Here is a 26,538-nt window from a genome sequence, read left to right on the forward strand (position 1 = left end):
TCCCTTGTAAAGTCATTATGTACCCCAGATTGAAAACTCCTGTTCTAATGAGTTACACCAGAATGTAAAGAAAGTAATGTGGTGGGAAAAACATGAGCTTGGAATTGACAGTGATGGTTAGAATCCAGTATTTACTTAAGTCTAGAACCTGAGGGCTAGTCACTTCCTTCTCCAAAGTTCCCTTTTTCCATAAAATGAAGCTAATGATACCTATCCCACAGGACCATTGATGGTATTTAAAGAGAATGGATGAAAAGAACCTACCACAGAGCTTGTTGAGTCACTTGAAAGGACACTGTTTTGGCCTTGGTACACAGGTCAGGAAAAACCTCTATCTTAGGGGAGAATAGGCTGATAACAGCCATACATGTGCAAACAGATAACTTCAACATAAAGTGGAGCAGGGCTAAGATAGATGTATTAAGGGAGGGATGTTTAATCATCATGAGAAAAGTCAGGGAAGACTCTCTGAAAGAGGTGGGTTGTGAAGGAAGAGCAGAGGAAAAAACGTTTTAAGCTGAGGAAACAAGATGAGACACAAAAGCATAAAACAGCATGTTATCAGGGAAACTCAAAGCAATCTGGTGTCACCACGATAAAAAATGCAAAGACATGTATGGGAGCAAAAGAGGTTGAAGAAGTAGGCATCTTCTTAAAGGCCATGATAAAGATCTTGACTTTATCCTATACCTTAGTTTCTTCATGTTTCAAATTCTTCTTCTATAAAATATGGATTATAATAGTACTTTTTTCATAGGGCTGTTAAGAGAACTAAAGGGAAACTAAATAGGATAACACACATGAAGCACTTAGAAGAGTGACTGGCACATTCTGCATCTGAATATTTCCTAATGTCAATACTATTACCTTAAAGGTAATACCTTAAACACATTTGTGTTTCAAGCAGATCATTCAGGGGGAAGCAAGGAGGATGGATTGTAGGAGGAAAGAATATTAGAGGCAAGCAGGCAAGATAAGGGGCTATCATAATAAATAGTCTAGGAAAGAAAAAAAGCCTGCCTTGTACTAAAATAGTGATAGTAAGGACAGAGGGAATTCAGGTGTTTAAAAAGTAAATGAGCCCTGGTGCTCATTTGAATGTGGGAGGTGAAGAAGTCATGTTACAACCCCTAGATTAGGCCCTCGAGTTTAGTTCTCTTCCTAAAGTAATCTCCATCCCCTCCATCCATTCTCCGTTAACAAAAAGGCCATTATAGCACATTTCCTTTTAAAGTTTTATTAAAGTTTATTGGAACAATTAATATTTTATCTTTTTTAACCCCAGTACAAAAATACAATTGATAACTTGACAAAAATGGCTCCACCTAGGGCTTGAAGGTTTGAGTTTCTCCAACAGTAATAAATGAAAGCATGCTTCCAGCTGGGGCTGAGTCCAAGCACACAGCCATTCCTGCACACACATGAGTGCAAAGAGGAAAGCCCACGCAGGAAAAGAGGAAGGAGGTTGCAGGGATTTGGGAAGAAGCCCAAGATTATTCCCAGGAGAAAAACAGAAAAAACAGTCTGGTCTCCTCGGTAGGGGGTAAAATTACTGATTCACATTTAGGATTTATTGTTTTTTTTTTAAAAAAAGGATAAGTTATTTCTGCAATTTTAACATTGTACGAAAGATGCGACTAGTCTCTTTTTACCACCAATGTGAGTGAAATGGAAGGAAATGGGAAAAGACTCAAATCCTTAAGTGTGAGGAGTAAACCTCCAAGTGGCTCAAGTTTTGTGTCAAAAGGTTTCATTCTTTACATTCAATGACAAATCGACATTTAGGTGAGAGGGAGCACAAGAAGGAAGTCTGCCGCACTCTGCTGGATCCACAAACACGGAGACCAGCTTCTGGCAGCAGAACTCTTCCACAGTGAGAGAGCTCCTTCCAGTCCAGGTAGGAGCAAGGTTTCCTGGTTGGTTTAATTGTTCTAGGTGATTCCTCAATATTCCCTTCCACTGCTGTTTTCCTTCCAGAACAGCAACTTTGATGAAAGAAGGGATACATTCATGTTACAACTCATCTTCAAGATGTTTCTCTCTGAAGGCATCACCTGTCAGTCTTTCCTGAGCTTCCTTCATCCCCTGAACAACTGTGAGAGAAAGGTTGGGAGAAAATAGTACAAAGTAGGTATTTAATATTTTACATGTGACAATGTAGATTTTTAAATGTTACAGGAAAAGTATGAAAGGAACACAAGATACGGACTCAAGATTTAGTTCTGGATTTTAGTCCTGGCAAGATATTTCTCTGTCTGAATTTGCTTCCTTTTCTATAGAATGAGATAATTCTACTTACTTTACACAGAATTATTATAAAATTAAATGAAGGAATGGATAATAAAAGGGCCTTATAAACTATGAAGTCCTATCAAAATGTTAATAGTTACTTTGGCTTACCCACTAGGATTAGTGTTGATTCCTTGTCATATACTGTAGATGTTCACTCGACACTACGGGAACACCTTCCTATCTTCCCATTAAGTCTTTTGGATGAATGTTGCATTTATTTCATGTGGCGCGCCTGCGTGCGTGTGTGTGTGGTTTTTTTTTTTTTTTTGCTGGGAGAGGGATGGTCTCCACTGAAGAGGGTGATCATTTCCAGGATCAACTACTCAAGGAAGAAGCCAAGTTTTCAGGCAAAAAAGAGAAACCTGGAAGGAAGGCCAGAGATGAAACTTTTTGTCTCAAGGCATCCCTTTTACGGATTTAGACTTCAGGAAGGGCACTTATCTCAGTAAGGCTCCTGAGTGGTGGTTCTACAATTACATCCCTATACAATGGCAGGATAGGAGCTGGGTTGAGCCAGAGTCTGTGAATCTCAGAAAGCAAACCTATAAGCTCATAAAAGCCAGATAATAAAGTTTATTTCCCTTTTGTTTTGCCTATGCTTTCAGTAAAACCAGGTTTGACTGTTCTAGTTTCATGTTAGCTGAGCCATGGGGGATTCAGGGAAGGGTCTTATGTTCACATTTGGACTATTCCAGTATGGAGATGGCAGTGGTGACTAGAATGAAATTCTAAAGGGAAGGTGAATCTCCAGGGACATGAGCTGGGGACCTAAAGCCCAGATGCCTTTCTCCAAGTAGAAAATTTCCCTCTAATACCAATCTCCAATGATGTGTATTTGGTTAAGGAAAACGACATTCTCCTTACCAATAGGAAGGAGGTTGTAACATCTCCAGATCTCTTCCCCTCCCTAATCGGAGCATAAGAGTTCCCAGGACTCAAAACATAAAGTGATCAACAACCTGGCAGCATGGCAATCGGAGACACATTACAACTTCACAAACAACTTCCTTTTGTAGAGAAGGGGAAAAGGAAGGACCACAGTGACAACACATGGTATGAATTCCAACCCAAACCTCTAGAACAATTGTGCTCAAGGATTAGAGAACAAAAAAGCATGACTGACTTATGATTTCAAACTTCCTTCAGCCGTTTGTGCTGATGCTGTTCTCTCTGCCTGGAACATACTTGTACCATTCTTCTGCTGACTATGTCTCATTCTTCAGGACTCAATCCAGTCATCATCTCCTCTAGCAAGGCTTACAGACTCTCTATATTGGGCTACGTTGCCCTAAACTCACTTCCATAGTTTGAAATGTCCTCCCCATTATCTATCCAGAGACAAATTCTTATCCTTCTAGGTCCAGTTAAAGTTTAATATCTATGAAACCTCTCAGACTTGTTCAACTAACAGTTAGTGTTTCCTTCCTCTGAATCTCTGAATTCTTACAGAAAGAATAGTATTAGTACAAAAAAAAAAAGAAAGAAAAGAAAAAGAATAATATTAGTATTAGTGGAAAAAAAAACTAAGTTCTGAACCCAAACCCTGACTCTGTGACTTATTAACTGTGAGACCATGGGCAGCTGACTATCTCTGTGAGCCTTAGTTCTTCATGGTTTCCTGTGGGCCAGTTAGCTCTTCCATGGGATTGTAAGTAACTAGGGAAGGGCCTCAGTCTTATCTTTATCCTGTATCCTAGAATCTAGTCAAAAGCTAGTCATGCATGAGATGCCCAGCTAACATGTCCATTTAGTTTCCTATCACAGACCTTGCATGTGGTTCATCCAAGTTAAATCTAGGAGCAATCCTCCCTCATTTCTCTCAGCATAACTGTACCTTGTTCAGCACTGATGTAGAAATACTTGTAGCTGGGGTTTCCACTCTCATTGATGATTTCAGGATGCACCTTGCCACTGGGATCTATTGTAGACAAAATGGCACAGGGTTTGCAGAAATTACAACAGAGAGGTACTTCAAACATTACACAGTACATTAGGCCCTCTGGGAAATGAGACCTGCACATCTTTCCAGCCCATTACCTCACCACCCTACCCCTTGCACTTCAGGCTGTAATCACAACAAATTCCTTGAAATTCCCTGAACACATTCCCCCACCCCCATGCCTTGGCACATGCTGTTCCCTTCTTGGCATGTTCCTTTTCTGCTTGATGATGACAGAATGATACACTTTTATTTGTATCCCCGTAGAATCTAGCAGGATGCTGAGCAAATATCTCTTATAAAACTGTTCATGGAAAGACATTTATCTGGTTATGCTATTCCATTGCCTCAGCTGCAATATTGGGTCTGGAGTGGGAATTGGGGCTTATCTCTGTCCCTATAGTTCCCAGCACTGTGCTTGACATATAGTTGATGCTCAAATGACTGCTGAATGAATAAATGGATGATCAAATTCTTGCCATTGCTCACAAAAGCAGTTGGTTAATGAGAAAAGTTTTCCTTTGAGCTTGCAGACTTGGCATTCAGAACTCCCCCACTCTCTCTTAAAACTAGTTTTGTTTTGTATGTTTTCATTTTTGGCCATCCCAGTACAGTTTCACTAGGTATAAAGTCAGTGCTTTGATTCACTTCTCTCTCCATCCACATCATGGATCCCCAGATTAAGATCCTGCAATTTACCCAGGAAAAGGATTCGTGGAATATAACCCCCATCAGGGCTGAAATCTTCATCCTTGGGTTCCTCTTCATCCTATTAAGATTAAATGTAAACCTTAAGTGAAATCATGTCTTCCCTCTCCTCAAACCTTTCAGTGGCTTCCCCTCCTGCTCAGGGTAAAATCCCCAAGTCCTTGCAGTGGCTTACAAGGCCCTACATGATCTGCCACCTGTGTGCTTCTCTAACATCATGTTCTACCCCTTGTTCAGTCCTCTTTAGCCACACTAACTTGCTTACTGTTGCAGGTTAAACAAGCAACTGTCATTGAACAAGCCAAGCATGCTCATAACTCAGGTTTTTGAACTTGCTCTTACCTTCTGCCTGGACACACTTCCCCCATTATCCACATGGCTCACTCCCTTTTCTGCTTCAGATCTTTGCCCAAATGTTAGCTTCTTTTCTAACCACCTGTTCAAAATTGCAAGCCATCCTCTCCACCCTTCACTTTTAGCCATAGCATTTACCACCATCTGACATATTTTAATTATTTATTTGTTTGCCTCTCTCCTCACACTAGGATGTTATTTCAGTGAGGGAATTCTCTTTTTTTCACTGCTGTATTCCCAGTATATACATCACTGACTTGCACACGACTAAGGGATTTATGAACATTTCTTGAATGCATGAATTAATGAGACTGGCATTTTAGTTACAATTGTGGAGTCACAGTCCTACCAAGAGATAGGACCACACATTCAATTTACTTTTTAAAAAGTCTCCAAAGTTGAAGAATGTTCACTGAAGATGTTACTTCTATCTACTTTGAGTGGAGATCATAATTTACCACAGAAAGTGGTGAGGAGTTCATGTGTGTGGGAAATCAACAGTAATTGTACAATTTAAGATGTGGTTCCCGAGGGCCAGCCCATGGCTCACTTGGGACAGTGTGGTGCTGATAACACCAAGGCCACGGGTTCGAATCCCTATATAGGGATGGCCGGTTAGCTCACTTGGGAGAGTGTGGTGCTGACAACACCAAGTCAAGGGTTAAGTTCCCCTTATCAGTCATCATTTTAAAAAAAAAAAGATGTGGTTCCCATTTCAGGTGTTAAATAGGGTCATTTCTCCAAACTGCAATATAACTTTGTCTTGGTGAGGTATATCAGCATTCACGCTATCCAATAGCTATATTAGCAATCCCTTAGTTGCCTTGGTGTTAACTATTAATGTGTTATGAAGATTCCCAGTCTTACATTTAAGTAAACATTCTCTTTACAGAGATTTCTGGCTAGAAATATAACCTTAGAGCATTTGAATATCCCACACTTGAAGAGTATGGCCTAAAAGGGAGTATAGCTAAGTTATAACACCTATTCTTATTACTTATTAGGCTCTTCTATCTTGACCAAATTACACACCTCCTTCAGACCTAAGATATTCTTTTTGTAAAATAGGACAGTACCAATGGCCTAAAAATCTCTCCCAGCTCTAAGATCTGATATTCCATAACTCAGGATTCCAAGACCTACAGTCTACATAAAGTAGATAATGGATATCTCGTGAGGAAAACAGGAGGTGTACAATAAGCCCAGCACAGAGTAGGTGCTCAACTGAATCACATTATGCAGGGAACTGTGGCCTGCACGTATGACTATATCTTTAGTCCAGCTACACAAAGATGTAAAAATCATAAATTAAGGATGAAGGGATCTTACCGTTTAGTCATCTTATTCAAACTCGCCTCTCCCACTTCCTCCCCAAAGTAGATGCTAGATTGTTTTCTAACATATCTGCAAGCCTTAGTATTAGAGGTGGAGAGAAAAACACACACATACAAGTAGCCAGCTCTGCTGAAAATGATTTTATGCCATTAATAATGCTAATTCTAAAATAGTAAAATCTTAGAAAGGAGAAACTCTTGAAGTCTTACCTCAAGATTTACCATAACGAAATTATGGGAAAGTTCTGAAATTTCTGTAGATTCTGCAAATTTGGGCTTTAAAGCTAGGGGGAAAAAGATTTTGGAATAGAAGAAAACATCATTGTCATATCCAAACCCTAATGAGCATGAGCATCACTATTTCTCTTCAATAGTTGGGAATTTGCTGAGTTGACTGATACAACTGAAACTATTTTTTAACTCTGAAAAACCAGAATCAGGACACCTGGATTATGATTTTGCTTCTGCCACTCATTTGCATAGCTATGTAACCTTAAGAGACTTCATTTCTCTAAAGCTTTTACCTCATTTATAAAATAATGATAATAGCATACACATGGGGGGAAAAAGTAATACTATTTGCTTTTTATAGCTATATTTCAATAACTTCTATTGAAGAAGTAACACAATAGAGTAACAACAATCTGCCACTAATATATATTCATATTATTACACTATTTACACTAATTTTACACTCCTTTCCCAAATAGGATTTTATTAAGTGTAGCATACCAAACGAAAGAAAAATCCTGATTGAGGAAGTGGCAGGATGGTATAGCAAAAGGCAACATGCCACAGAATGATAACCTTCAGTTCTAATTTGGTTCCCACCTCCTCCAGGAAGACCTCCCTAACCACTTCTCATGTCTCCCTCTGTACATGATTTCAGCTTCTCTAATAGTCATTGTCCATACAACATATTTTAGCACTTAATCCCTCTACATAATTCTATCTTAATCACCTCACCTTTCCTAAAGCCCCCTGCAAATATAATTGCAAATTTAATGAAGACAGGGAATCTGTTTCATATATTTCTTTGGTATTTCTTAAAGCAATCACCAGTGCTGGGCCAGAATCAATGCTAATATTTGTTAAATGTTAACATTTGGCAACAAATCTGAGGTTTCATTTTTAGACTGAGCACTTGCACTTACCTTTGCAAGCTCCACACCAAGACTTATGGATAATCACCATCATGGGCAATCCACTTAAAAGCAAAACAAAAAAATTATAATCTAGTAATTCTACTTCTTGAAATCTGTTCTAATAAAATGACTATTTCATGGAGATAAAGATTAATGTACAAAAATGTTCATGTAGTATGATTCCAATTGGGAAAATCGTAAACAATATAAATATTCGATAGTAATAAATTATTACCATAACAAAATTATTGGTAAATTCTGACATTCCTGTAAATTTTGAAAATTTGAGCTTTAAAGCTAAAGAGAAAAGATTGTGGAATAGAAGAAAACATCAAATTACAATATGTCTGAATGTTACAGTATTTCTAAATGATTATTGTTATATAATCATTGAAAATGTTAATAAAAATTTTTCATTTGTATAATGCTAAATAAAAAACCCGGATATAAAATTATTATCTATCGGCTGGTTTTAGTTACACAAATATATAGAGAAAAGAGCCTATAAGGAAACGTATCAAAACATTATAGCTGTTACCTGTGGATAATGGGACTGTGGATTTTTTCCCTATACTTATTCTGCAATTTTTCTACAATTGAATATAATTTTTATAATCAGGGAGAAAAAAAAGTTTGTTTTTTTAAGTAACGTGGAACATAATTCACCTGAACTGTGTTGGCCAGATGAAGCTCCTAAGATATCGAGTCTCCAGGCTCAAATGCCAACTAGTGGGAGGGTCCTAAGTAGGCAACAATAGGCTCTATCACACAATCCTCTGTATCATCATATGCTCTGTAACACCAATCACTGCACTTACCATATTGAACTGTATCTATTATTTACCCACCTCCTTCCACTAGACTTTGTGCTTCCTAAAACAATGAACTCTTAGCTGTCCTTATATCGCCTATGTATTGCATATACAATATTACTGATAGCAAACACTTATATAGTATTTACTATGTGTCAGGCACTATTCTAAATATATATAAATTAACTCATGTAGTAAGTGTCAAGTGAATTATTCAGCTACCTCTCCCTAGGCCTACTACAAATCTAGGATGTATGTGTCTCCAATACTTATAAAAGCTTGTAAACCAAATGAGCAGGGCAAGTTTAGGTAGGTAATAGAGGGTAGGTAATAGGATCTAGGTAACCATAACAGGCAAAATGTGCTGAAAATTTATTATGTGACATTGCGCTATGTCCTTTACACACATTATCTCATTAAAATTCTCAAAACCCTAAGGTAGATACTATAAATGGTCTCATAACAGAAATGAAAAAACTGAGACTCCCAAGGGATTAAATATTTGGCCACATAAAACCTAGGTTCTGCCACTTATTAGCTAGCTCAAAAGTTTGACTTCAAAACCAGTGTTCTTCCTGACCATTACAGGTAGATTCAATTTAAAATGGGAATCCAGAATCTATGGGTTTAAACCCAATTCAGGCAATAAGCAATAGCTTAAAATCAGAAAATGAAGGCTGGAAAAGGCCTTTGATGTTGCCTAGTTCTAACCTCCATTTCACCCATGAATATTCTCTTGTATATCAGAAACAAGAGTACCTGATAAGCAAGAAATATGCCATCCACAAAGGTAGCCCATTTACCCCACCTCTTAACAACTCCATGCACTTTCAGAGCATTCATATTTTAAAATGTCATGCTCTCTTTTCTCCCTGGCAAACTGCTATTCATCCTTCTAGAGTCCAGAAACTAGTCTGCAGGCCAAATCCTGCCCTCTGCCTACTTCTGTAGGGCCCATTCTATACAAATGTCTTTTATACATTTTTAAATGGTTGAAAGCAAATCTAGGGAATACTTTGTGACATGTGGCTGGCCGGTTAGTTCAACTGGTTAGAGTGTGATGTTATAACACCAAGGTCAAGGGTCAGATCCCCATACTGGCCAGCTGCCAAGCAAACAAAAATACTCTGTGACATGTTAAAATGTAATTCATTTATCCGTGTCCAGTTTTTTTTAGAAATACATTATGCTTTTTTACTTATCGCCTATAATAGACCCTATGCCCCACAAAGCCCAAAATATTTACTATATGGCTCTTTGCTGACCATTGTTCCAGAGTGATGGTTCATATGTTAACTCCTCTGTAAAGCCTTCCCAGGGCCGGCCCGTGGCTCACTCGGGTGAGTGTGGTGCTGACAACACCAAGTCAAGGGTTAAGATCCCCTTACCGGTCACCTTTTTAAAAATAAATAAATAAATAAAGCCTTCCCCAAACCGCCTTCTCCCAGCAGCTACTTAGTCCTTCTCTCCTCTGGGTTCCCAATGCATTTTGTGATCATCCTCTGACCCCTCACCCTTTTCATCCAATAATTATCTGTTTACTTGTCTGTTATTTTTCACCAATTTCTCAAGGACAAAGACTGTATCTAATTGGTCTTTGAACATCACAGGCACTGGTAAAGTAGGTATCTACCATCTGTTCAGTGAAATCAATGAAAGAATGAAAGACAAGCTTCCAGTGATATTAGCCTTTAAACAAAGAACAAAGCACAATAGTTATGGAAGTTGTCATAATATAATCACTCTAGGTTAGACCAAATCATCTAGTCTCTCACTGAGCACTATCAAAATACTATTTCAATCAAAGGTATAACAATGACACGTGTGTATCTACAATGTTACATTAAGTAAGTTACATGGAAAACATTAAGTGGAAGAGATTACAGCAGACTCTCTACTTCTAAAAGATTTTATTAGAAAGGGCTGGCCAGTTAGCTCGTTTGGTTAGAGTGTCACCTTGTGACACCAAGGTCAAGGGTTTGGATCCCTGTACTGGCCAACTGCCAAAAAAAAAAAAAAAAGATTTTATTAGAGGAAATAACCTAGTTATGTCTTTCATTTCCAAAAAACAAAGCATCCCAAAGACAGAAATCAATGGATCTATCTAGGAACCCAATCGCAAGACAGAGACTAGCAAAAAGTAGGTACAGTACTCAAAAAATGTTTATGGTATGAAAGAAGGGTCAGTGCAGATGCAAAACTGTGCCAACTTCGGTTTCTGTTCATGATCGTTTTAAAACAATTCTCACCCATCCAGTCTGCTCTCCCACAACTCAGTGGGGAAAATCAACGGTATGTGATGTACCAAGTAGAATTCAGTCTAAGCAACTCTTGTCCCCCCTGAGCTCTGTCCTTTTAACAAATACGACAGGATCCTCCTAGCTAGTTCTCCATTCTCTCTAATCTCAACCTATGCTGTAAACTCAAGGCTTGGCACAGAGGCAGTCAGAAAAGTTTGAGTGAATCAGTCAGAATAGCTCTAGTACAGTACTACATCAATATGCTCTGCAAATCTTCAAACTATTCTTTCCGGAGAAATAAAGTGTACTGGCGATTAGACAGGAGCGATGGCTTTCCCTTATCTCCTTTGGTTAGCGCAGGCTCTGGCTCAGATACTGAAGAAACATGTTGGCCAGCTGAGGCAGGTTCTCTTTGTTGGGATGCATTTTAGTGTAAGAAATAAACTGGCGACGGAGGCGAGTCAATTCAGCCATAGTCAAAGGTCGGGTAAACCGCAGGTGCTCCGTGGTTCCAGGAAGCTTGAGCAAGTCCCCGGGGACAGCGGTCTTTTGCGCTTCCATCAGTCCCGCCAAAACCTGACTCGTGATCTGGTCCAACTGGTGCAGAAAGCTCCCGGAGGCTAGGGGCTGTGACTGTGTAGACTGATGGGGTGGAGGAGCCCGGTTCTCAAAAAGAGCAGCCCGGATCTTCGCCAAGGGCAACGGCTCCTCTAAGCCCACCACGGTGAACAAAGGCCGGTCCCAGCGGTTCCGAGAGTCGGGAACCTCAAAGCGCAGGGTCAGGGCTTCCAGAAGTTGGGGAGAGTAAAAGGCACTGGACACATGCTTTGCAGATTTCGCGGATTCAGGAGTCACGAGAGTTGGCGAATCTGTTGCCCTGGTTTCCTCCGGCTCCACTTCCTTAGGTGCATCGGCCTGGGCTCTCCCATTTACTACAGAGCCCGCTGCCTGCGGTTCCCTGAGAACACCGATGCCCGCCGCCTGAGGTATCCCGCCCTCCTCACCGCGCGGCCTCCAACTCACACTAACATTTTGGCGCGGGTTCTCCTCCGCGTCCGCCACCTGATATCCCCCGCTCGGACCGCCGGGCCGTACGCAGTAAACCAAGCAGAGCGGGGTGCGCGCCGCCCGCGCCAAACAGTAAAGCTCGTAGCGGAAGCCCTTGATGTAGTTAAGCGAGTCCAGGATGACCACGTCGTGGCGACTCAAGCGACGCTCCACCGAGGCTCGCAGGGCCCCGCGCAACGCCTTCTCTCGGGCAGAGTCATCGTACACGGTCGCGTCCTCGGTGCCCAGCACCGACGCATCATCCACCACGTGCACCGCGCAGCCCTGGGCAGCCAGCGCCCCGCGCAGCTCTTCCGCACGCCGGCTCTTGCCGCTGTACGGCAGCCCGCAAAACACCACCAGCGGCATCCTCTCAGAGAGCGGCCATGTGCAAACGCGCTGCGCCAACTTCCGGGTTGTCCGCGTATCCGGCGGAAACCGGAAGTATACTTTTACGTCCTGCCTTCCTTGACTCTTACAGGGCCTCTTGTTTCCATGGAAACAGGAATTCTATGCTATCTTTCTCAAGAGACGCAGACATTACAATGGCATCAGTTATTTATGCCAAATGTTATAGCCCTCAGGAGAATGTGATCTCCCTGTGGCCAAAGAGTAGGCCTACCCATTTATTAATGAGGCCTTAATAAGCATTAGACACTGCAAAACAATCGGTACTATATTCAGCATATAGAAGGCAATTCATAAATGCTCGTTCTCCTTCACTCCTCCTCTGACACCTAATGACTCTCAGTAAATATTTATTCAATAACCATTTCAATAACTCAACATCTCCACGGTTGGGAATTGAGAGATGAATATAAAACAGTTCCCCCACAGGAGATAAGGTTCTGAAAGGGAAGAATCAGGCACCTACAGGTACAATCATAGTAATAAATGCTGTAGTGGATTGAAATAGATGAGGTTATAAAAGAACAGAAGAGAAAAACAAACTGCCCAGAGAAATCATTGAAGACTTTATCTAGGAATAGTCATTTGCCTTAGAACGTGAAAGACTAATAGGAATTTTTCTCTATGGTAGGGTTGCCAGATAAAATACAGGATGCCCAGTTAGATTTAAATTTCAGATAAACAACTTTTTTTTTTTTTTTTAGTATAAGTATGTCCCAAATATTGAGTGGACATATTTGAAATTATTTGTTGCTTATCTAAAATTCAAATTTAACCAGGCATCCTTTATTTTTATTTGCTAAATCTGGCAACTCTACTCCTGCAGAAGGTTTCAGACCCAGGGCCGTAAAACTCTAGAATCAGTTCTAGGAACAAAGAGCAAGCACTATACTTTGGCAGATGCAGAAGTATGAGCATGTCTGTTCAAATATTTGTGTGGACAATGTAGGTGCACATATACTGGGGTGGAGTAGGTGTTTGTATATCTCTGGTACAGTACAGTAGAGAACATTCAAGTATTGGCTCTGCCATTTACTAGCAGTATAACAATTGGCAAGTTATGTAACTTTTTTGTACTTCACTATCTTCTGTAAAATGATAACAGTTATTTCACAGGTGTACCAACCTCATAGGTTGTTGTAAGGATTAAATAAATCAATGCATGTAAAACACTTACACCAGGGCTTAGCCTTCCCTCCCCTGCTCTGTCTCTTCCTCATGTACTGAGTTATCTGTGCATAAACTACTTGAGAATTGAGTCTATTCAATTTGAGCCTAGGAGGCAGTGTGGTATACTAGTTGAGAATGCAGATTCTGAAGCCAGATTCCCTGGGTATGAATCTTGGCTCTGTCGTTTACTAACTGTGTGATCTTGAGCAAGTTATTTAATTGCTCTGTCCCTTAGTTTTCTCATCTCTAAAATGAAGGTAACAACAATAACCATCTCAAAGAGTTGTTGTGAAAATTAAATGAGTTAATTCACATAATTTAATACATACAAAATAAGCACTTACTAAATGTTAGCTAGTATTATTGTTGTTGTTATCAGGCAACTATTCAGTTTTTGCTCTGCCTTGGCATATCACTTCACCTGAATTAATGCTATGTTTTTGGCTGGAAAGTGTTTTACCACCATAAATGACCTAAAACCATGTTCTGTACCTGGCAGCTGCTTCTCTCTTCCCATCTTCTAGTGTCCTCCAATGAATATGATCTCCAAAACCTGGAAGGAAAGAGCCTTATAAACATACACACAACAAAGGGCACAGACCCAAGAAAGAAGTGTGGAATGATCATAAGATACCCACAAAAAAAGCCTTCTTCTGCCAGAGCCTGGTGTTTAAGTCCCAACTCCACCACTTTGTAGGTGTATGGGACCATAAAGAATCCCACAGCTCAAGGCTCAGTTTCCAAATCTGTAAAATGGAGATAACACCACCTTATTCATAGTTTTAAGGAGATTAAGTTAAATAATGATGTAAAATACTTGGTAAACTATCACAGAGTATGCCAATTATATTATAAAATGAATATTTCCCACAGAATAAACATAAAGTAGGTCATAACAAATCAACTACTTGAAGGTGTTACAGCAATATAGCTTTAGAGCCGAAAGACATAGGTCCATGACTCCACGTCCTATTAAGTGTGTAAATTTTTGTGAGTGAAAAAAGCTCTCCGAGACTCAATTTCATCTGTAAAATCAAGATAAAACCTACCTCTGAGTGTTGGTTTAAGGATTAAATGGAATAATGTATTTAAAGTTACTGTTATTCCCAAAATTCAGCCAGATTGGTTTTTTTAAAACTTGATTTTTTGCTGGGCAAAAAACTTTCAGAGGCTTTCCAATGTCCTAAAGATAAAGCTCCAACTCTTGCAGCAGGGCTTACAAAGCCTTTCAGAATGTGGCACCTGCCCACCTCTTCAGCCTCACTTTCCACACTTCTTAAAACCCTATACACAAAAAATACTTTCACTCCTTTAAATGCAGCATGATTTTCTTCCCTCCAGGCTTTCATAATCACTGCTACCTCTGCCTGTTCTCCCCACCATTTCTAAAGGTTATTTCTTCCAGTAGAACTTTCCCAACTCCCAAAGCACGCTATTCTTGCTCCGTCATAGCACTTCCCAGGCTGAATTGTAAATGTTTATGTGTCCATCTCCCTCACTCCAAGGGGAGTTCCCTAAGTGCTAGAACCACATTTGTCTTATTCCCTACTGTTTCCCTAGCATTTAGCAGTACACATAGCCAAAGTAAGTGCTCTGTAAAATATTTATTAAATAAATGAACCTTATTTGGGCCATATCACATAAGAGACTAAATTTTATAACCAGAAAATGTTAGTGATCAGAATAATGTTAGCTGCTATTTATTGAACACTTTATATGTGCCTGGCATGCTACCTGTGTCATTTCATTTAAATTTGGCCTTAACAATAACCCACTTTTATCTAACCTCTCTACACTTCAGTTTTCTCGTAATTAAAATAGGCAAAATAAGGCTGGCCCGTGGCTCACTCGGTAGAGTGCGGTGCTGATAACACCAAGGCCATGGGTTCAGATCCTATATAGGGATGGCCGGTTTGCTCACTGGCTGAGTGTGGTGTTGACAACACCAAGCCAAGGGTTGAGATCCCCTTACCGGTCATCTTTTAAAAAGATAAATAAATAAATAAAATAAAATAAAATAGGCAAAATAATTATTTCTTATAAGGTTGTTACTGAATACTAAACAAGAAATGTACGTAAAAAACTTAGCACCGGGCTGGCTGATTAGCTCAGTTGGTTACAGCATGGTGCTGATAACATCAAGGTCCAGGGTTTGATCCCTATACCAGCCAGCTGCCAAACAAAGCCAAACAAAACAAAACAAACAAAAAACTCAGCACAGTGCTTAGCATATTGTAAATGATCAGTAAGTCGTAGCTTTTGTCATTCTTTACAGTTGAGATTTCTGAGGCTCAGAGAAGTTACATAACCTGTACCAGCAAACTAACATAGCTGCTAAATGGCCAAACTGGGATTTAAACTTCAATCCTGTGCCTTTCCAGTTACTATACCTGTCTTCCAGATTTTTCTTTGCCAGAAATAAATTCAAATCTAGTTTTCATCAGAGCTCCCACAGGGAAATAAAAGCTCACCCAGGTTAGCATATGGAGGCAGTATCCAAATGAACCATCATCACTTTCCATTCCCAACAGCATGGACTGCTGGCCCACAGAAAATGTGTCATTTGCCTAGGGCCCAAAGTTTGATCCTGAAGAGTGAGTGATTGAGAGTGAAATCAAGAAGATGCCCAGGGAAACACAAACGTGTCTAACATGATCACCATCATTCTACCCATCACTAAACTCAGGCAACTGAACCCTTCTCTGGCAGGATGCCTGACTAGACAGTTTGAAGGGATATTCACCTACAAAACAATGAAATCCTAGATAAAATGGACTTTCAGAATGTACTCACTAGACTCACAGAAATGACGAAAATCCCTCCACAAACTCATAATAAGCTAAAACCAGATGAGGAACAGTGAGCAACAACCAAAAAGTAAGGCTGCCCTGAAAGCAAATGTCCATCATGATGTGGCAAAACGGAGATGAACTTGACACTCCCATATTAAACCAACCCTCAAAAGAGACTAGAGTGGTTCTAGGTCAGTAGTGCCCCCTGGTTTCCAGATGATTCAAATGCCCAACCTTTCTGCAGAAAAGCATCCTCCACTTTAGGTTCCAGGATACCCAATAATGAAGGACAACCACCATGAGCTCACAATCACAGATCACAAAAATGAAAGGAAACAATCACTACAAATAAGGGCAGAAACAACATACAGATTTAGACCCCTGAAGACTTCAAGATACTAGAGTTATCACCCATGGAATACAAAAATAACTATGTATGCAGTGTTTAAAGAAATAACACATGGACTCACAAAAACAGGCATGTAACACACAAAATGAATAGGCAAATCTATGAAGGCACCAAATAGAACTTCTAAAAATTAAAAATATAAAAATATTTGAAATACAGTGAAATACAAAGTGAATATTCAGTGATAAAAAGAAATGAGCCATCAAGTTATGAAAAGACACGGATGAACCTTAAATGTATATTGCTAAGTGAAAGGAACCAATTTGGAAAGGCTGCATACCGTATAATTCCAATTATATGACATTCTGGAAAAAGCAAAGTTATGAAGATAGTAAAAAGATGAGTGGTTGCCAGGGGTTTGTGGGAGAACAAGAGTTGAATAGGTAGAGCATGGGGTATTTTTACAGCAGTGAAACTATTCTATATGACACTGTAATGATGAACACATATTATGGCCTCAGTTGTGCCCTCCCCTCCCCCCCCTGCAAATTCATATGTTAAAGTCTTAATTCCCAATACTCCAGTATTTGAAGGTAGGCTCTATAAAGAGATAATTAAGTTAAAATAAGGTCATTAAGGTGGGCCCTAATCCTTATAAAAAGAGCTTACGTGTCAGGTAACCTCATTAAGATCAGGACACCTTGATCTTAGACTTCTAGCCTCCAGAACTATGAGAAAATAAATTTCTGTTGTTTAAGCCACCCAGTCTGTGGTATTTGTTAAGGCAGCCCTAGCAAACTCATACTCTTACATATGTCCAAAAGCCATATAAATGTACAACAAAAAGAGAGAACCCTAATGTAAACTAAGGACTTTAGTTAATAATGTATCAATACTGGCTCATCAATTGTAACAAATGTACCACATTAAGGCAAGATGTTAATGGGGAGGCGGGGAGAAGGAAAGGGGGAAGGGCATATACAGGAGACCTAAACTGCTCCCAAAATAAACTCTTATCAATTTTTTATTTTATTTTATTTTATTTTATTTATTTATTTTTTTTTTAAAAAGATGACCGGTAAGGGGATCTCAACCCTTGGCTTGGTGTTGTCAGCACCACGCTCAGCCAGTGAGCAAACCGGCCATCCCTATATAGGATCCGAACCCATGGCCTTGGTGTTATCAGCACCGCACTCTACCGAGTGAGCCACGGGCCGGCCCTCTTATCAATTTTTTAAAGATTCAATAGACAAGTTAAAAAAGCAATTTAGAGACAGGTGGAGAGATAGATCAAAAGTTATCCAGAATGCAGCATAGAGATAAGGAGTTGGAAAATATGAAGGAGAGGCCAAGAGATATAAAATAGATGGAGGAAGCCTAATATATATAAACAGTCTCATAATGAAAAAATGAAAAGAAAAAGACATATTTAAAGAGCCAATGGCTGGTAATTTTCAAGAACAAGATAAAACATGAATCTGCAGATTTCTTCATGATGTGTACCATCTAGGAGAATATAAAAACAAAATACGCACTTAAATGGTAGTGAAACAGCAGAACAACAAAAACATTGAGAAAATCTTAAAAGCAAAGAGAAAGGATATATGTCCTACAAAAGATCAATAATTATAGACTGATAGGAACAACAGAAAACAGAAGACAGCAGAATATCATCTATGTAATGCTGAAAGAAAATACCTCTAAATCTAGAATTATGTACCCAGCAAAACTATCTTTCAGGATCAAGGGCAAGATAGACATTTTTAGGTAAACAGAGATTTTTCTCAGTTTATATTAATAATCATTATTCATTATTATTTCAATAAATAAATATTTATTGAGCAGTATCATGTAGTGGTTAAGAGATTAACTCTGAACCTAGATTACCTGGGTTTGAATTCTAGTTTGACTGCTTACTTGTGTGACTTTGGGCAAGTTAAGCAACTTTCCCAAGCTGTAAAATGTTTCCTCAGCTGTCAAATGAAGATAACAGCACCTATCTTATAGGGTTACTGTGATGATTAAATAAATTAATACTTTAAGGAGCTTAGAACAGTGCCTGGGGCTTGAGAATTGCTACAAGTATTTGCTATCAATATAACATGACACAATCTAGGCAGTTAGATCAGTTGGTTAGAATGTGGTGCTGATAACACCAAGGTCAAGGGTTTGATCCCTGTACCAGCCAGCCACAAAAAAAAAAAAAAAAAAAAAGAAAGAAAGAAAGGGAAAAAAAAAAAAGCCAGGCACTATTCTAAATACCTTACAAATATTGATCCTTATAACAACCCTATGAGGTAGATACTCTTATTAATCCCATTTTACAAATGAGAAAACCGAGGCACAAAGTTTGAGTAACTTTCCCAAGTTCATACAGCTAGTGAATGTCAGCTAAGATCTAAGCCTAGGCAGTGAGGGTACAGACGCCTTGCTTTGAAGCACTACATAAGACACTGTCTTTCAAAGTAGAGGGAGATAAGGACAAAGAGGCAAGGGAGGGAGTAGATAATGCAGGGTCTTGAAGGCCACTGGAAACTCTGGCCTTTACAGAGCTGTTGGAAGATTTATCTTTTTTTTTTTGGTGGCTGGCCAGGATGGGGATCCGAACCCTTGACCTTGGTGTTATAACACTGTGCTCTAACCAACTGAGCTAATTGGCCAGCCCTTGGTATCCTTATAAATAGGGGAAATTTGGACACAGGCATGTACACAGGGAGAATACAGCTATCTACAAGCCAAGGAGAGAGGCCTAGAATGAATCCTTCCCTCACAGTCCTCAGAAGGAACAATCCTGCTGACACCTTGATTTTGGACTTCTAGCCTCCAGAACTGCAGAATAATACATTTCTGCTGTTTAAGCCATTCAGTTTGTGGTACTTTGTTACTGTAGCCAAAGCAAATAAATACAGGGGAGTAAGAAAAAAGCGAGACTAGTAAAGAGGCTACTGCAATAATCCAGGCCAGAGATGATGGTGGCTTGGACCAGCTGTGGTGGAAGAGGGAGTAAGATACGACTGGACTCTGGATATATTTCGCAGGACTTCAAAATGTATTTTTGAAATAGTCAACAGGATTTTGAAACAGTCAACGGGGTTTTGCTGCGGATATGGGATATGAGGACGAAGAGAGTAGTCAAGGATGACCCTAAAGTTTTTGGCCTAGGCAAATGGAAGTATGGAGTTGCATTAACAATGAGCACGAGAGCATGATTAGAGCAAGATCAAGAGAGTCCAGGAGGAGACAAATTAGAGCGAATACATACAACTCTTTCAAAGAAGTTTGTTATGTCAGGGACAATTACTAGAGGGGGAAGTGAATCCAGGAAGAGTTTTAATTCAATATGGAGGAAAATAGAAGATGTGGCAAGCTGTTAGGAATGATACAATAAAGATAGGAAAACTGATGATACAGGACAAGAAGGGACTGGTAAAATGTGATTTGAGAGGTGAAAAGAGACAGAATTTAGTACTCAAGTAGAAGGATTAGCCTTTGCTAGGAATATGGATGTTTATCAGGTAACAACAAGGAAGGGAGCTTATTATATGGACACTAGAGGGTATGTGCAGTGGTGAGAATTTTTGAATGGCCACTTCCAATTTCTTCTGTCATCTGTTAAACAGAAAGCATGGTCACCAGCTGAGAGCAAGGATTGTAGAGGAAGTATTAGAGGTTTGAAGAGACAGGAAGAAATATAAAATATCCCCTAGAAGAACCAGAGAAAATAAAAAGGATAGCTAAAACACATTTCAGGTAAGCAATGATCTCTGAAGAAAGCTTAGATATAAGGAATAGTGGACAAATAAACTGGTAAGCACATAGATAAATCTAAATAAAATATTGTGTGTATAAAAATTTGTAATGCCCAATTTGTAGAGTTAAAAAAAAAAAGAACTAAAACACTAAACAATAACTGCTTATAGGTAAATAGGGGTTGATTCAAGTTAAATGTTTTAAGGCCTTCTTACCATTGGGGGGGTTAAGATAATGTTAGATTTTGTTAAGTATGCAAGTAAAATTTCAAGAGTAACCACTAAAAGAAAAGAACTAGAATATCAACTTCCAAACTAATAAAGGAAATAAAATAAGAACAAGCAAATACTCAACCCCAAAGAAAGCAAAAAAGGGAGAAAAAAAGCATAGAAAAAACAGTAGAGATGGAAAATTAGATGAAACAAGAACAGCTCTGTCAGTATTCACAACAAACACAAGTGGACTAAACTTGCCAATTAATGTTAAAAGATAGAAATTGCCACATTTGGTTAAACAAATGAACAAACTACTTCTATGATGTTTATGAGCACATCTAAACCAGAAGGACTTATAAAAATAGATAATAAAATGATTGAGACATAGATACCAGGCAAATGCCAATGAAAAGAAAGTCAGGGAAATTAGATTAACATCAGGTTAAATAAAATTTCTCCATAAACCTGGGCTACTCAGAGGCGAAGTGACAAAGCTTGCAGTCACTGGAGGTCATGGCTAATAGAGACCCTAGAGTAGCACTGTTCAAAGGAACTTACTGCAATGATGGAAATGTTCTATAGCTGCGCTGTTCAATACAGTAGCCACTAGCCACATGTGGCTATCGAGTACTTAAAATGTTGCCAATCCAGATGAGGAGCTCAATTTTTAATTTTGTTTAACTTTAATAAACTAAAATTTAAAGAGCCACAACAGTAGAGATCAATCAATCCAAATCTCTCATTTAACTCAGGCCTAGAAAAGGGACAAAGCTATCCAGCACCCCAGAGGAAACACCAAGTTTAGGTCTCATGACTCCTAATTAGCATGCTTTTCCAGTACCCCAACACTTTCCAACCTGTTCTACCACAATACCCCTAAAAGTAAGTCTAGAGGTATAAAATGAAACAGTCTACTGCATGTACAAAATTTCTTTGAGAACTCATATTAAGAAGTATATTGGAATTTTTCATAATAGTAATAATCTCCACCATCATTTACTGAGTGCTTACTTTATGTGACAATTATGATGGTGACATTTTAATGATGACGATGTTAACAATGATTAACATTATATGGTATTTATTATGTGTCGCTTTTTTAAACACTTTATATGTATTCACTTATTTAATCCTTACAAAAACCTTATGAGATAGAAACTCTATCTCCCTTTTACAGGCATGGAGGCTGAAGTTAAACAGCTTGCTCAAGGTTATACTGCTAGTGACAGGGCTGGGACTAAAACCCAAAACCTGGTTGGATTCCAGAGTCTGTAGTTGTAACAATTCACTACACTTTATTGCCTCTCCAGCAGAGATTAAATGAATAAATTAATGAAGGAATGCAGCTTCACCAAAGCAGAACGAGAATACCAACTTCATATCTAGAAAATGTGGGTCCTTTAGTTTCCCCTTCAAAAAGAACGTAAAAGGGTACAGTGTTTACCTTTTACTAAAATCACCCATTCCCTAGCACCACTCATTCTCACACTCATGTCAACATGGAACATCTAAAGACAGTCCAATTTCCTAAAGTGTCACCTGCATAGCCACTTAATTTATGCCAGTTATCTGCAAAGTAAGCTAAATTTTCCCATGTCAGCAACTTTTCCCCTAAGATGTTAATTTTAAAAAAAAAGGAAAAGCAAACATTTTTAAACACAGCATTTACATCAGAATTTCCAAGTACTTCATCCTAAAATTGTTTTAATGAGCATAAGCTAAGGACATCAGAAAACTATCATCTACCCCCTCCCAGCTGATGAAACCTAAATAACAAAAGGTCAAGGGTCAGAGCTGGCAGCCAAGCCTCTAAAACAGTGACCTCTGTATCTGAGAGGAAGAATAACATAGTGGCTAAACAATGTCTGTCTGCAGTCAAACAGACCTGAGTTTGACTAATATCTAATTATTTAAAATACCTAATCCATACAGTTGTTATGAATGTGAATAGGACATCACATGGAAGGTAAACATTTCATACATGTTAGTGCCAAATTTTTATTCCAGAGACTTAATAAAGTAGTCCAATTCCGTTTCAGACAGAAGAGCATATGAACCGCTCTCACAAGCAGCTTCCTAGGAGTTTCTGCACTGAGAGGCCAGACTGTTGTACTGGTTAAGGGCACAGGCTCTGGGATTTGTATTCCAGCTAGTTCACTTACTAGCTGTGTGACTCCTGTGCCTCTTCATTTTATGTTCTTCATCTGTGAAATGGGGATGATGATAAAAATATTATCCATCTCATAGGATTACTATGAGGATTAAACTAGTCAATATGTGAAAAATGTACAGAACAGCATCTGGAAGATAGTACACGTACAGTAAATGTTAGTGATCACACTTCTCCCAAAGTTAATATATTCGATTTTTAGCCCATGGAGAACAACGATATTATTTTAGAACTCTAGGATGTTAGAGCTGGAAGAACTCTTAGGAAGCATTTCTAGACCCAACTCTTTCATTTAATAAATGGTCACCAGAGAAGACCAGAGCTGACTAAATGGCTTTACCAGGATTAAAAGCCAGGCCTCCTAATTTCTATCTAGTGCTCACTTTACACCATTGTGCTTCCTCTTCTTAATGAAAACAGTAGAGGTCATTTAGTCTCCTGCAAACCATCAGCCTATCTTCTGGAAAAAGCCAGAGCTAATTAAATGTCTGGGAAGAAATCCCACTCATCAAGATTTTCAGGAACCACTGCCTTGGGTAACACTTTTTTGGGAGGTGGGATGGGTAGAGTATAATCTATTTCCTAAGAATTCATACCCAAGAGCCACATAAAACAAAAGTTTGAAATATTATTTCCTTTTAGGAATAATTAAATATTCTTCCATGGGAGGAAATAATAGTTAACATTTATTACATATTTTCTAAGCATATGACAGATATTAAGTGCCTTTTGTTTTTTCATTGATTCCTCACAACCCGTCCCCCTACCCTAAATTGCCCTTCTATATGCTCCTGCAGTCACCTGATATATTCCTGCTCAAAGTACATATCATGCTGTCATGTAATTGACTGCTTACTTGTCTTGATATCTCACCAGACTGTAAGCTGAAAAAGGACTGGGATCACAATAATCATGTTTACCATTCATTTATTTCTTCTTTCAATGAATATTCCGGAGCATGAACAAGACAGAAATGGTCCTGGCTCACTATGCCAGATAATACTTACCAAAGATGACTGCAACAATATCTCCCTTCCTACACACTCTTTTTACAATGTGACCTCAACATACTTCCGATTGGGGTGGTGGAGTTAATGTCCCTTCCCCTTGAACCTGCCCCTACAGAGTACAGTGTAAGTGATTCTATGTGACTTGTAAGGACAGATGATAAAAATGCCATGCATTTCCACCTTGTTATCTTGTGGGACTCGCTCTTGGAATCCAGCTGCCACACAGTGAGGAAGCCTACATTAGCCCATGCAGAAAGACCACACAGAGAGCTAACCAGCTCAGCTGAGGCCCCAGCCATTACAGAACAGAGACAAGCCTTCCCCACTGGGCCTTGTTTGAATTCCTGACCCATAGAATCTTAAGCATAATAAAATGATTTATGTCACTAAATTTTGGGGTGGTTTATCATGCAGCAATGGTAACTGGAACAACCACACAGAGCTTCATGTCTAACACAGAGTAAAGATACTGAACACATGACTCCCAGGTATTGCCTGCACCTAATACAGTAACTAGAACACAGTAAATTATTTGTTGAGCGTCCAAGGTAGTTATTATTATGCCATTTTGTAGATAAGGAACTGAGGCTTTGAGAGGTTAAGCAACGTGCCCATGGTCAGTGGCAGAACCAAACTCACATCTAAACACACATTCCTATATACTACACTGTCTCCCTTAGTACTTACAATTTCACTGTAAACACACATCAGTCTGTTTTAAAATGGGATTGTCAGTATTTAAAACATTCTGGCCTAATAGGATTCATCGTGCAGTTTCATCACTGAGACTGGAAACCCACATATCACCTTCTCAGAAGAGCTTTCCCTGACCTTCCTAACTCAAGTAATGCCAGCTCCCTCATTCTCCCCAGCCTTTCTACTTCCCACTTCACCACAGTTTTGTTTGCTTACCAGCACTTATCCCTAGCTGAAAGTGTCTTGTTTATTAATTTGTTTATGAGTCTACTCTCTCTGACTTGAATATAAGCTCCATGAGAGCAGGAACCTTGGCTGTCCTCTTCACTGCTACATCCCTATAGTGCCTAGGACAGTGCCTGAAATATGGCAGGTGATCAAAGGTTATTTACTGAATGGAGTGATTGCATCCAGGCACATGTCCACCCAATCTCATTACCCACCAATAAAAGTACAAATAGGGAAGATAGAAGAAAACAATTAAAAACAGCAGAACTTCAGCAGAATCATTCCACAGAGTAAGGTCAGTACAAAAAAATGGAAGGGGAGTTGGGATCCATGCTACAACTCACGTTAAAAAAGCATAAACCCTGGGCTCACAATCAACTAACTTTCAACTAAGAAAGAGCTGTTGAGGAGAAAGGTGTTGAAGATTAGAACGAAGATGTAGGTAATGGATGGAGTAAGGGGGTCACACCTCCTAACCTCCACTCATAACCATTGATCCCTCACTTGTCAAAAAAATTTAGTTTCTTCAGACACACTGGCTGGACCACATCAAGGACAATTGTTGGTGACCTTCCAACAGGAGACCTTCTACCCTTCATCTGGCCCTTTTTTTATGCACCAGACACGTCTCCCTGGGATGCAGGTGCTGTCTCCCAAGGGCAAGCAGGAGGCAGTAATGTAGCTCTTCAGAGAAGTGAGAAGAGGAATCTTCACTCAGTGTAGGTATCTCTGCATATGCAGGTACCCAACGGCCCCGTTTCTCCCGGGAGGGAAAGTCACCTTTCCTAAGAACCTACCAAATGCTAGGCACTGTATGCTGTGCTCCTAAACATGCTTTTCCTAAGGACCATTCCTTCACCCAACCCAAGAATTTGGAGAGGTCTCAAATATAAACTTTCCCGTCTTAACATTCCCCAGACCCGCTACTGTCTACCCCAAGAAATCTTCAAACTCCAGGAGCGGTTGGGGAAGATAAAAAGAAATCTGGCGCGGCCTAAGAGATAGAACAGGAGAGGTACAGTGTTAGGGCAAGAAGAGGGTTGTACTGAGCTGGGGCCCGAAATCAGTAAAGATTAAGGAATGCGGTCTGACCCTTTCCAAGCCCACTATGTCCATCAGAAGAGGTGACGAGGAGCAGGAAACTGAAGCCCATCAAACAGGTGGCCCCGAGACGAGGCCGCATCTCCATGGTAGTAGGTGTGTGGGGCCACCAGGCTGAGAGGACACAAGGCCGGAGTCCCAGCAAAAGGTCCGCGCCGCTCCCCGAGCAGGGCTCAGATCAACCCCTCGCGTTCCCAGATTTTTTTTTTTTTTTTTTTTCAAACGCTGAAGGAAGTGATGTTAGACGGATGTGGGTGGTGCCTCCGTGGTCCGGTTCGGGATGGACTGAGTTTAAAGGTGCAGATCACGTAGAAGGGTGCGGGAGCTGTTCTCGAGCGCGAGTTGCTTTCCCCTGATTCTGTATGTCCAGGTCCGGGGACCCACCCGGAAAAGGTGGGCAGAGATAGTGGGGGCAGGGGAGAGATTCGGGAGAACCGTTGCTGGTTGCGTCCACCAGCCAGGTTAGCCCCTCCCCCCAAGAACCGCTACACTTAACATTCAAAACGCAAATTATTGATCGGTGATGTCAGTCGCTCCCAACATTGACCTCGGATTCTCCTTCCCCCTCTGCAAATAAAAGATTAGACAACTGGATTTCATTGTTAGGTTCCTGCTCAGGTCTTCGAGGAGACCTGGCAAACCTGTTCTGCGGTGCATAGTCTCGTGACTTGCAGGCATGCCCTTTCCCGATGGAGAAGCACTGGACCTTATTTTTCTTTGCAAGTGCAAGTCTTCCACTCAGCGATGATGTAACAAACTGATGCAAGCTCCGACAAAA

The 26,538-nt window shown here is 39.8% G+C and overlaps 2 protein-coding genes across 3 annotated transcripts; both read right to left on the reverse strand.

Moving 5' to 3' along the window:
- Positions 1-1,257: 1,257 nt before the first annotated feature.
- On the reverse strand, positions 1,258-25,950 carry TXNDC12 (thioredoxin domain containing 12). 2 transcript variants are annotated; one of them, XM_063106333.1, is made up of 8 exons: positions 25,752-25,772; positions 14,088-14,195; positions 13,942-14,002; positions 7,782-7,834; positions 6,838-6,911; positions 4,931-5,000; positions 4,127-4,210; positions 1,258-2,093 (listed from the first exon to the last, which is right to left on the reverse strand). In XM_063106333.1, the coding sequence occupies exons 2-8, from the start codon at positions 14,158-14,160 to the stop codon at positions 2,014-2,016; spliced, it is 495 nt and encodes a 164-aa protein (XP_062962403.1). In that variant the 5' UTR covers positions 14,161-14,195; positions 25,752-25,772; the 3' UTR covers positions 1,258-2,013. The 2 variants fall into 2 exon arrangements, with proteins under 2 accessions (XP_062962403.1, XP_062962402.1); XM_063106332.1 differs by lacking the exon at positions 14,088-14,195 and having other exon boundaries at positions 25,752-25,950.
- On the reverse strand, positions 10,511-12,264 carry KTI12 (KTI12 chromatin associated homolog). The gene has a single exon (XM_063106530.1). The coding sequence runs from the start codon at positions 12,238-12,240 to the stop codon at positions 11,176-11,178; it is 1,065 nt and encodes a 354-aa protein (XP_062962600.1). The 5' UTR covers positions 12,241-12,264; the 3' UTR covers positions 10,511-11,175.
- Positions 25,951-26,538: the final 588 nt, after the last annotated feature.

This window comes from Cynocephalus volans, chromosome 8, assembly GCF_027409185.1.
Source record: "Cynocephalus volans isolate mCynVol1 chromosome 8, mCynVol1.pri, whole genome shotgun sequence".
Taxonomy (NCBI): domain Eukaryota; kingdom Metazoa; phylum Chordata; class Mammalia; order Dermoptera; family Cynocephalidae; genus Cynocephalus; species Cynocephalus volans.